The sequence below is a fragment of the Denticeps clupeoides genome, chromosome 19, assembly GCF_900700375.1.
Source record: "Denticeps clupeoides chromosome 19, fDenClu1.1, whole genome shotgun sequence".
NCBI lineage: Eukaryota > Metazoa > Chordata > Actinopteri > Clupeiformes > Denticipitidae > Denticeps > Denticeps clupeoides.
Genome location: NC_041725.1, coordinates 16,528,723 through 16,540,541, shown reverse-complemented (window position 1 = coordinate 16,540,541; position 11,819 = coordinate 16,528,723). Strand labels below are relative to the sequence as shown.

The following is an 11,819-nucleotide window of genomic DNA, read 5'->3' as shown; positions in this document are numbered from 1 at the left end:
ACTCTACACTCCAGCACTTTCACTCTCAACCACCCTGGAGTCTTTGCACAAAATCACTTTTTTTTTTTGCTTAAAAACTTTATACATTGACTTTCACTCATTTGCACACCTTCACCCTACCTGTTACACATGTTTTGTGTTAAAGACATAAAAGTGTAATATTTGGTTATGTTTGCAATATTTGCATATTGGTTTTCATTGTATACTTGCAACGCTGTGGTCTGTGGCGGTCGCTAAACGCATTTCACTGCGTATCATACCGTGCACGACTGTGCACGTGACAAATAAAAAAAAATTTGAACTTGAATGTGAATTGAATTCAGACGAGGGAACGAACGTGGAGACGCGCCGCGCCGCGCCGCGCCGCGCCGCGCCCCGCCCCCTGCCGCTCGCCGCCGACGCCGCCGCCGCGGAGCGCAGATGGAAAGATGGCTGAGAAGCAGAAGCACGAAGGCAGGGTGAAGATCGGACACTACATCCTCGGCGACACGCTGGGCGTCGGCACGTTCGGAAAAGTCAAGAGTTGAGTGGCGCCGCGTCGAGCTCGGCGCGGACCCGCGTCTTCGCGCCGCGCTGCGCGGACGAGTCGCCGCCGCCGCCGGCGGCCGCTACGTAAAGTGCGCAGCGCCGCGTCGGCCGCGCCGCGACGGCCTCTCCGGTCCCGCGGGAGCGGCTTCGGGAATACGAGTAGACCTTACGCCGGTTCTCCTGTCCCGGTTATTTACGCCGTTTCGGCGCCTTGTGAATGTGCGATGGCGGCGATTATGGCGACTGTGGTTATTAATGTGAGTATGAGGGGGGGCGGGCGACACGTCCCAAGTGAAAAGAAGTGCGCGCTGTGTGATAAACGCCACGCCGTCGTCCCCTGCTCGAGTGTCGCGGTCGCGGTTGACCTTGTCGGGTTCGGTTGGCACGTCGCGGCCTCCTGCCCTGCCGAAATGGGCGCCGATATTAAACATTCATTATGAAACGCGAATGCCGCGGCGGCGTCTGTAAATAGCGCGATATAAATAGCGGCCGTGCGTGCGGAGTCTTTACGGTCGCGCTCTCGGCCAATCAGGGGACAGCAGCGCCACCGCGTCACACGGCCCGAGCCCGAGTGAGAAACGGGACACTGGTGCCGCGGGTCGCCGGTGTCGCCGGTGTCGCCGGTATCCGTGTCGCGCAGGGGTGGAAGAAACCACTAGTACTATACTGGTTCACGGGTTGGGTTGTAACCGGAGTAACTCAGACTACAATACTACAAGTGTACTATACTGCATTCTATTCTACTTAACTCTACAATTCGGCTACAACACTTTACTCCTGTGCTACTGCTGTGCTCTACCCCACTCTACACTACTCTACTCAGTTCTACTATACCCTACTCCTACTATACTATTTTTACCCCAAGCTACTGTTTTCTACTCTGCTCTATGCTGCTTTACTCCTAGTTTACACCACCGTATTTAACTTTACTCACTCGTAGTCCTTCTCTACACTACTCTACTCAGTTCTACTATACCCTACTCCTACTATACTATTTTTACCCCAAGCTACTGTTTTCTACTCTGCTCTATGCTGCTTTACTCCTAGTTTACACCACCGTATTTAACTTTACTCACTCGTAGTCCTTCTCTACACTACTCTACTCAGTTCTACTATACCCTACTCCTACTATACTATTTTTACCCCAAGCTACTGTTTTCTACTCCGCTCTATACTGCTTTACTCCTAGTTTATACCACCATATTTAACTTTACTCAGTTCTTCTCTTTCTCTACACTACTCTACTCAGTTCTACTATACTCCTATTATACTTTTTTACCCCAAGCTATTGTTTTCTACTCTGCTCTATGCTGCTTTACTCCTAGTTTACACCACTGTATTCAACTTTACTCACTTGTAGTTCTTCTCTACACTACTCTACTTAGTTCTGCTGTTCTGTTCTCTTAATATACTTTTTTTTACCCATTCTACTGTTTTCTACTCTGCTCTATGCTGCTTTACTCCTAGTTTACACCACCATATTTAACTTTACTCACTCGTAGTCCTTCTCTACACTACTCTACTCAGTTCTACTATACCCTACTCCTACTATACTATTTTTACCCCAAGCTACTGTTTTCTACTCTGCTCTATGCTGCTTTACTCCTAGTTTACACCACCGTATTTAACTTTACTCACTCGTAGTCCTTCTCTACACTACTCTACTCAGTTCTACTATACCCTACTCCTACTATACTATTTTTACCCCAAGCTACTGTTTTCTACTCTGCTCTATGCTGCTTTACTCCTAGTTTACACCACCGTATTTAACTTTACTCACTCATAGTCCTTCTCTACACTACTCTACTCAGTTCTACTATACCCTACTCCTACTATACTATTTTTACCCCAAGCTACTGTTTTCTACTCCGCTCTATACTGCTTTACTCCTAGTTTATACCACCATATTTAACTTTACTCAGTTCTTCTCTTTCTCTACACTACTCTACTCAGTTCTACTATACTCCTATTATACTTTTTTACCCCAAGCTATTGTTTTCTACTCTGCTCTATGCTGCTTTACTCCTAGTTTACACCACTGTATTCAACTTTACTCACTTGTAGTCCTTCTCTACACTACTCTACTTAGTTCTGCTGTTCTGTTCTCTTAATATACTTTTTTTTACCCATTCTACTGTTTTCTACTCTGCTCTATACTGCTTTACTCCTAGTTTATACCACCGTATTTAACTTTACTCAGTTCTACTCTTTCTCTACACTACTCTACTCAGTTCTACTATACCCTACTCCTACTATACTATTTTTACCCCAAGCTATTGTTTTCTACTCTGCTCTATGCTGCTTTACTCCTAGTTTACACCACTGTATTCAACTTTACTCAGTTTTACTCCTTCTCTACACTACTCTGTTCTGCTGTACTCTACTCCTACTATACTATTTTTACCCATTCTACTGTTTTCTACTCTGCTCTATACTGCTTTACTCCTAGTTTATACCACCGTATTTAACTTTACTCAGTTCTTCTCTTTCTCTACACTACTCTACTCAGTTCTACTATATTCTACTCCTATTATACTATTTTACCCCAAGCTATTGTTTTCTACTCTGCTCTATGCTGCTTTACTCCTAGTTTATACCACCATATTTAACTTTACTCACTCGTAGTCCTTCTCTACACTACTCTACTCAGTTCTACTATACCCTACTCCTACTATACTATTTTTACCCCAAGCTACTGTTTTCTACTCTGCTCTATGCTGCTTTACTCCTAGTTTACACCACTGTATTCAACTTTACTCAGTTTTACTCCTTCTCTACACTACTCTGTTCTGCTGTACTCTACTCCTACTATACTATTTTTACCCATTCTACTGTTTTCTACTCTGCTCTATACTGCTTTACTCCTAGTTTATACCACCGTATTTAACTTTACTCAGTTCTACTCTTTCTCTACACTACTCTACTCAGTTCTACTATATTCTACTCCTATTATACTATTTTACCCCAAGCTATTGTTTTCTACTCTGCTCTATGCTGCTTTACTCCTAGTTTACACCACCGTATTTAACTTTACTCACTCGTAGTCCTTCTCTACACTACTCTACTCAGTTCTACTATACCCTACTCCTACTATACTATTTTTACCCCAAGCTACTGTTTTCAACTTTCCGCTCTATGCTGCTTTACTCCTAGTTTACACCACTGTATTCAACTTTACTCAGTTTTACTCCTTCTCTACACTACTCTGTTCTGCTGTACTCTACTCCTACTATACTATTTTTACCCATTCTACTGTTTTCTACTCTGCTCTATACTGCTTTACTCCTAGTTTATACCACCGTATTTAACTTTACTCAGTTCTTCTCTTTCTCTACACTACTCTACTCAGTTCTACTATATTCTACTCCTATTATACTATTTTACCCCACGCTATTGTTTTCTACTCTGCTCTATGCTGCTTTACTCCTAGTTTACACCACCGTATTTAACTCTACTCAGTTCTAGTCTACTACTATGCCACTGTACTCTACTTTACATGACTGTACTCATCTTAAAGTGGGGGTTAAATGGGGGGGGGGGGGGGGGGGGGGGGGGGGGCATTATTTAAAATGAAGTTTCCTTTAAGTGTTACACTTTCTAAGAATGGAGAAGTGCAGGCAGCTGCTACTAAGATGTTAATGCTTGATGAAGTTTTTATTAGCAGCCTTCGTATTGGTTTTCCTCCTTTGGAACTCGCGTCTTCAGCTCTCGTCTGCGGCAGGGATTTAAAATACGCCGTAAACGGCCTGCGCCTCACCGTGCCGCCGTGTGGTTGTCTTTTCAGTCGGGGAGCACCAGCTTACTGGGCACAAGGTGGCGGTGAAAATCCTGAACCGGCAGAAGATCCGCAGCCTTGATGTCGTGGGCAAAATCAAGCGGGAGATCCAGAACCTCAAGCTCTTCCGCCACCCGCACATCATCAAGCTGTGAGTGGACCCGATGACGGGGACCCTGGGAATCCCGTCACCGCGCTCCGATCCTGGGGCCAGCGCGTCCACTCCCATCCCATCCTGCCCGCAGCTTTATTTTCGCGCCTTATTAAGCTGACAGGCGTGGTAGCAGCGAGTGTGTGTGTGTGTGTGTGTGTGTGTTTGGTGGGCCGCTCAGCGCCACCGGGGCGCTGTATCCCAGTGGCACGGCCATGTCAGCTATAATAAGTTCCTTATCTCCGCCGGCGCTGACAGCCTCAGCGTCCCTCCCCCGCCGCCTCCTCCCGTCCACAGGAAGTAGGTGATCGTGTACGGGGTCAGGGAAAAGGTCGCGGCCCTCTTCTGACCTTTTCTGGGGCAGGGCCACACCTGCCCAGATGAATACATGACAGAATTATGTCACTTTTTGACATTTAATGACCCACTACAGTCAATTTGAGTCTCATATTCCCTGCTTTTTTTGTAGCGAATCTGCCGAGGTAAATCAAAGTGAGATCCTGACCTTGTCTGCAGGTACCAGGTGATCAGCACCCCCACCGACTTCTTCATGGTGATGGAGTACGTGTCTGGAGGGGAACTCTTCGACTACATCTGTAAGCACGGCAGGGTAAGAGACACGCGAGTGCGGCCGATGGTCCATGTTGTGGCGACGGTCCAGCGTGGGATGGAACGTAGTAACGTGGATACGTACACGGGCCTGGAGGCTGGTGACCAGCTTTTACACCAACACATCCACAGCCAGCCAGTGGCAGATGCAGCAGTGGTCTTCTTACTAGTCTACAGGCCACGTGGCTGAAAAAGTGATCTTCAAATAAAAAAGTGAAGTGATTGTCACATGTGACACACAGCAGCACAGCACACGATGCACACAGTGAAATTTGTCCTCTGCATTTAACCCATAACCCTGAGTGAGCAGTGGGCAGCCATGACAAGCGCCCGGGGAGCAGTGTGTGGGGATGGTGCTTTGCTCAGTGGCACCTTGGCGGATCGGGAATTGAACCTGCAACCTTCTGATTACAGGGCCGCTTCCTTAACCGCTAGGCCACCACTGCCCCATAAGAGGGCGTACTGAACGTTGCTGGTGGTCTGGTCTCAGAATCTGTCTCTGATCCTTGTTTCTGTGTGTGTGTGTGTGTGTGTGTGTGTGTGTGTGAGCAGGTGGAGGACGCGGAGGCGCGGCGACTTTTTCAGCAGATTATCTCAGCGGTGGACTACTGCCACAGGCACATGGTGGTGCACAGGGACCTGAAACCTGAGAACGTTCTGCTCGACGGCAGCATGAACGCCAAGATCGCCGACTTTGGTCAGAGAGAGAGAGATTGCGTCAAAACCTCAAACCTTTGCTGGGTTCAGTAACAACCTTTTTTAAGCGAGAAGGTTTATTACGGTGCTCTACATTTCATTCATGGAAAGCAGAGTTCTGGATCATTATTCCAGGATCATGCTGTGATGGAATGTGTGTAAATGCAGTAGAACTTTAATAACACAGTCATGAGAATTTTGTTGGGTTTTTCAGGGGGGGGTCATTGACTAGTTTTGTGTGGCATTTGGCCTGACTGGGTGGCCTTTTTCGTTGGTGTGTGTCCTGCGCCCTCCCAGGTCTCTCAAACATGATGGCCGATGGGGAGTTCCTCAGAACAAGCTGCGGCTCCCCCAACTACGCTGCCCCCGAGGTCATCTCAGGAAGGTGAGGGGTCGTGACCTGCCTCTGACCCCCTGAGCCTTTCACACACTGAGCCTGAACTGACAGTTATGGTTTTTACCAGCTAGTTCAGCCAGAATATCAACTTTATTTGGATAAAAATTCAGCCGAATTTTTTTGATATGAATTAGCAGGTTTTCACCTTCAACCTGTGAAATTTAACTGACTGCAGTCTTTAGCTGTGGAGCTCCTGACCATCTGCTGTGTCCAGGCTGTACGCTGGCCCAGAGGTGGACATCTGGAGCTGTGGCGTGATCCTCTACGCCCTTCTGTGTGGAACACTGCCCTTCGATGACGAGCATGTCCCTACGCTGTTCAAAAAGATCCGCGGCGGCGTCTTCTACATCCCAGAGTACCTAAACCGCTCCGTGGCCAGCCTACTGATGCTCATGCTGCAGGTGGATCCGTTAAAGAGAGCCACCATTAAAGACATCAGGTCAGTGTGCTGATAATGCATTTGACTCATGTTTCTGATATTTTGCAAAATGTGCTGCACAGAGTAGTTAAAAACAACATCGTGTGATCTGAGGAACCCTCCAGGAACAGCATCATGTGATCTGAGAAACCTTCCAGAAACAGTACCGTGATGATCTGAGAAACTAGATGAACCCTTCAGGAACAGCATCATGTGATCTGAGAAACCTTCCAGAAACAGTACCGTGATGATCTGAGAAACTAGATGAACCCTCCAGGAACAGCATCATGTTATCTGAGAAACCCTCCAGAAACAGAATCTTTTGATATGAGGAACCCTCCAGGAACAGCATCATGTGATCTGAGGAATCTTCCAGAAACTGCATCTGTGATCTGAGAAATTTGAGAGGAACCCTCCAGGAACAGTATAATGTGATCTGAGGAACCCTCCAGAAACAGTATCATGTGATCTGAGAAACTCTAGAGCAACCCTCCAGGAACAGCATCATTTGATCTGAGGAACCCTCCAGAAACAATTATCATGTGATCTGAGGAACTCTACAGTAACTCTCAAGGAAAACGAGTAGAACTGGTTTCCCTCCAATGTTGTCATGGTCTCGCCCTGTATGCATATTTAATTGTCATTTTGTAAGGTTTATTGGGCTCATTCTGCATGAATGTCTGCTGTTTGTTCCTCAGGGAGCACGAGTGGTTCAAGCAGGACCTGCCAGGGTACCTGTTCCCCGAGGATCCCTCGTACGATGCCACGGTCGTGGACGAGGAGGCGGTGCGTGAGGTGTGTGACAAGTTTGAATGCACAGAGTCCGAAGTTCTCAGCAGTCTGTACAGCGGCGACCCGCAGGACCAGCTGGCCGTGGCGTACCACCTCATCATCGACAATCGGAGAATCATGAACCAGGCCAGCGAGTTCTACCTGGCCTCCAGCCCCCCCACCGGCTCCTTCATGGAAGATGGCATGCCCCTCCCCCCCGGAGTCAAGCCCCACCCCGAGCGAATGCCCCCCCTGCTGGCCGACAGCCCCAAGGCTCGCTGCCCGCTGGAGGCCCTCAACACCACCAAACCTAAACCCCTCGCCGTGAAGAAGGCCAAGTGGCACCTGGGCATCCGCAGCCAGAGCAAACCCTACGACATCATGGCAGAGGTGTACCGTGCCATGAAGCAGCTGGAGTATGACTGGAAGGTGTGTATTTACACACACATCCTTAAAAAGTCATACATTTTCATTTTATTAAAAATACCCCAGACCCCAAAAAATCTAATGAAGCAAGCCTTCAATCTGTCAGTAATCCGCCGGTCACTGCACGCTACGCCTGTATGGTGCCCCGCTGTCGGCTCCTGTCCCCGCTCCGCAGCAAGGATTCTCCCTCTCACCATTTTATACATCTATCTATATACAGAAAACGGTTCACCGACTGATCTGACCATATATCTGCGAGGCGCAGCAGGCCCAGCTATGCACCACACGTTAGAGCTGTTAATCTGGGCAGGTTCACGCTCAGCGTCTGTTATTGATTTTAGTCGGTGTAGGGTGGTGGTAGCCTAGTGGGTAACACACTCGCCTATGAACTAGAAGGCCCAGGTTCAAATCCCACTTACTACCATTGTGTCCCTGAGCAAGACACTTAACCCTGAGTTGCTCCAGGGGGGGACTGTCCCTGTAAATACTGATTTTAAGTCGCTCTGGTTAAGGTCGTATTTCGATAATTTCCATTCTGACGTGGCTCAGAAAATCTGCTTCATAAACACGTGTTATCATAGACCGTGCATATTATGGTTTGTAATGCAACTTCTACCGACACTGAACAGCCCAGAATACTCGTTGTAACAGCGGCAGGAAGCTTTACTGTTAGTGCTCGCTACAAGCTTCAACCACCCAGTAAAACGGGGCTTTTTCTCCCATTCAAGTCTGATGGGGATGTTGCGTCTGCTCACTCAGCATTTTGTACTTGGTTACATCGTGCAGCGATAGACTGTAAAGGCAACTGCACGTAAACTGTGTGCCAAAGAAACTTGGCAATAAAATTAAGGGGTAAAATAAATTATAAAATTAATTAATAATAAATTATTACATTTTAAAAGTAGTGATAATTGGATTTGGGAGTCTTGGCCACTGTTGTCTGTGTTTGTAATTATCATGAGAGAGATGCAAAAAATGGATGCTGACAAGGTGAAACGGAGGCTAGACTCTTACGATTTATATTGTAAACCCGCTCGTTTCCCCGCACATTTAATTTCCTTCTTAGTGTTGCCCTCGTAGCCCGGGCGCACTTGTCGGATCCGTCCCGGGTCGGGTTTACTACCTCACGTTTGTCGGCACCTCATATGATCGATTGCGTGGCTAATTTAAACCCGACCTCGCACGTCTGTCCATCTCCAGGTAGCATGTGAGCTATCTCAGCAAAGTTTAAAAAAGGTCTGTCTGAGAAGCTAAAGTAAACTTTTCTTTGGGGTTTCGCATTTGTAGTTACATTCTATCATTTATTTAATAGCAAATTGTTGTGTTCTCTAGTCAGTGGCTACTAATCTTTTCCCGGTTTACTTTGGAGTACTATAATTGCCACCTACTGACTTTTCTTGGTATGGCTGTAGTATCTTAGTCTCAGTATGCTATGCAAGCAATAGGTGGGCAGACAAGTGACCAGTTAAAAGCTGGGATGGATTACTGAACATGCCTACCAGGCCCAGGGTCTCAAGAACTCTGGTGCTCTGCACAAAAATGCTACTGAAAAAAATATATATATACTGGGTTTGTTCATCTCCATTTCTGAATGTTGTCTATTTATTTCCATAAAATTTAGCAGAATTTATCATTTAAGGGTCTACTTCTCACCGGGGAGCATACCCATTGGACCCTGCTTGACTATAATGATGATCAGGGTTATTATAAATCAAGCTGTTTATATATCTGGGCCCAGGGGCCTACAAGTTATGTGTTAAAAGTGTGTTGATGCTCAGGCTGGAAAAAAAACAGCATGGGCCCATCAACAAGGACTTCACTGAATATATCAAATAATAAAATATGAATAATATATTAAATAATATTATATTTTAAAAGAGCATCTGGCTCTCAGAGTGCCGAGAAAAAGTCTGGCTCTTTGACAAATGTAGTTTGTAGTAACCCCTATTTAGGGTCTTAATTTTGATGAAAGTGGCCATAAAAAAACTGCATCTGTGACTCTGGCCTGCAGGTCGTGAACCCATACCATCTGCGAGTGCGCAGGAAGAACCCGGTCACTGGGAACGTGGTGAAGATGAGTCTGCAGCTCTACCAGGTGGACAACCGCAGCTACCTGCTGGACTTCAAAAGCATCGATGGTAACCTGCTTCAGTCCATATGATGATTAATAGGACAGTGGTGACCTAGCGGTTAAGGAAGCGGCCGCGTAATCAGAAGTTTGCCGGTCCCTGGGCACCACTGCTCACTCAGGGTGATGGGTTAAATGCAGAGGACAAATTTCACTGTGCACTGTGTGCTGTGCTGCTGTGTTTCACATGTGACAATCACTTCACTTCACTTTATAATAATCAACCAAATCAACAGCTGGACTCTTGGTAGTAGTGGTGGTAGTGGTAGTAGGGTGGTAGTAGCCTAGTGGGTAACACACTCGCCTATGAACCAGAAGACCCGGGTTCGAATCCCACTTACTACCATTGTGTCCCTGAGCAGGACACTTAACCCTGAGTGTCTCCAGGGAGACTGTCCCTGTAACTACTGATTGTAAGTCGCTCTGGATAAGGGCTTCTGATAAATGCTGTAAATGTAAATGTAAATGTAGTAGTGGGGTAACCCTGCTTATGTGGTGCCTGCAGATCATCTGGGGGGGGTCGTCTGCCAAGATCATCAGCGTTTGCAGTTGTCGAGAACGTTGCAGAACGTGAATTTTGCTTTAATGCTCCACGTTCCTCCTGTCTGCTGCAGATGACATCATGGAGCAGAAGTCCGGCTCGTCCACACCTCAGCGCTCCGGTTCCATCGCCGGCCTCCACCGGCAGCGCCTCAGCATCGACTCGGCGGTGGTTTCCATGGAGATGCCGCAGCTCAGCAGCTCTCTGCCGGGCTCCTTCACAGGCAGTACGCCGCTGCTGGCGCCCCGGCAGGGCAGCCACACCATGGACTTCTTCGAGATGTGTGCCAGTCTGATCACCACGCTGGCGCGCTAGGGGGTCAGGGGTCAGGGCCCCTCCCAACATCACAGTATAATCCACTCGACGGGAATGGAAATAATTTTTCATTTCTGCTTCTCTATATTTCAGTTTTTTTGAAGGATTTATGTTATACATACGAATATCTAGTCAGATAGCTGTTGATTTCAAAATCATACCAAAAAAAGACGTTTATATATGCTGTAATTTTATTAGAAATCTTATTTATTTTCCAAAGATAGGATGCAGTTACCATATTTAAGCTCCACATGGAGGTGTGGCCCTGAGTGAATGTATCTGAGAGGGCGTGGCCCCTGAAACTGCAGAGGGCTGCACGCTGTCGGGTTCCAGATGCGCAGCATCCGCAGAACGTCCTGTTATTACAGGGTTCTGGTACTATATCATATTCACACACCCGGTACCGCCACATTTTAAAAAGCCTGATCAAGCCTAAACATCTGCATACAAAATAAATACAAATTTGCTTGCAGATATTCAATAGTGTTCGATGGGACTCCAGTGGAGGCTTCATTCACCAAATCATTAATAACATAATTTATTTCACCGGATTTATAATTTACTGTTCATCAGGATTTACAAATGATCTCACGATTTTTACTTCTCCACCAGAGTTGGTGCACATCTGGAACCCACGTTGAAAGGTCGCAGGGCCGAAAGGCGGAACCACGTTGTCCTTCCTCCAGTTGCCTTAAAGCCGCGTGTGCTGCTGAGTTTGTGTTTTATTCAGTTCTGTGAAGCGCCGGATGAGGGGTGGAGCTGCTTTTACTTCTTTTTCGTGCCAACGAGCCACAGAGGGTGGTGGAGGAAAGGCGGAGCTAATATTCAATAATGAATCGTTAAACGGTCACGTGACTCAGTTAACTATGCAGTCGTCAGATGATGTGTTAACCTGGCCTGAGATCCTCCATCGGTCCGTCTTCTGTTGGGTGCATGATGCTCTGTGTCACTGTGGACTATATTACAAAACGAATCTATGTGCTGTTGTTATTCTTATTATCTGAATGTAAGATAAAAGTGAAGGGCGGAGCTCCCCGCTGGTGGGTTGAACTGCGGCCTTGTTG

The 11,819-nt window shown here is 46.9% G+C and overlaps 1 protein-coding gene across 2 annotated transcripts; it reads left to right on the top strand.

Annotated features, from left to right (window-relative positions):
* Positions 1–319: 319 nt before the first annotated feature.
* Positions 320–10,995, top strand: prkaa2 (protein kinase, AMP-activated, alpha 2 catalytic subunit). Of its 2 annotated transcripts, none has more exons than XM_028962601.1 (9): positions 320–522; positions 4,313–4,454; positions 4,971–5,064; positions 5,616–5,760; positions 6,057–6,144; positions 6,371–6,595; positions 7,273–7,774; positions 9,783–9,909; positions 10,514–10,995. In XM_028962601.1, exons 1-9 carry the CDS (start codon positions 429–431, stop codon positions 10,753–10,755), a joined length of 1,659 nt encoding a protein of 552 aa, XP_028818434.1. In that variant the 5' UTR covers positions 320–428; the 3' UTR covers positions 10,756–10,995. The 2 variants fall into 2 exon arrangements, with proteins under 2 accessions (XP_028818434.1, XP_028818435.1); XM_028962602.1 differs by lacking the exon at positions 320–522 and adding an exon at positions 659–785 and having other exon boundaries at positions 10,514–10,755.
* The last annotated feature ends 824 nt before the right edge of the window (positions 10,996–11,819 follow it).

Bases quoted from the DNA above. Each gene is read 5' to 3' on its own strand.
- prkaa2 (XM_028962601.1), top strand. From the start codon at position 429: ATGGCTGAGAAGCAGAAGCACGAAGGCAGGGTGAAGATCGGACACTAC. The intron at 523-4,312 runs GTTGAGTGGCGC...TTGTCTTTTCAG, and splicing joins CACGTTCGGAAAAGTCAAGA to TCGGGGAGCACCAGCTTACT. The intron at 5,065-5,615 runs GTAAGAGACACG...GTGTGTGAGCAG, and splicing joins ACATCTGTAAGCACGGCAGG to GTGGAGGACGCGGAGGCGCG.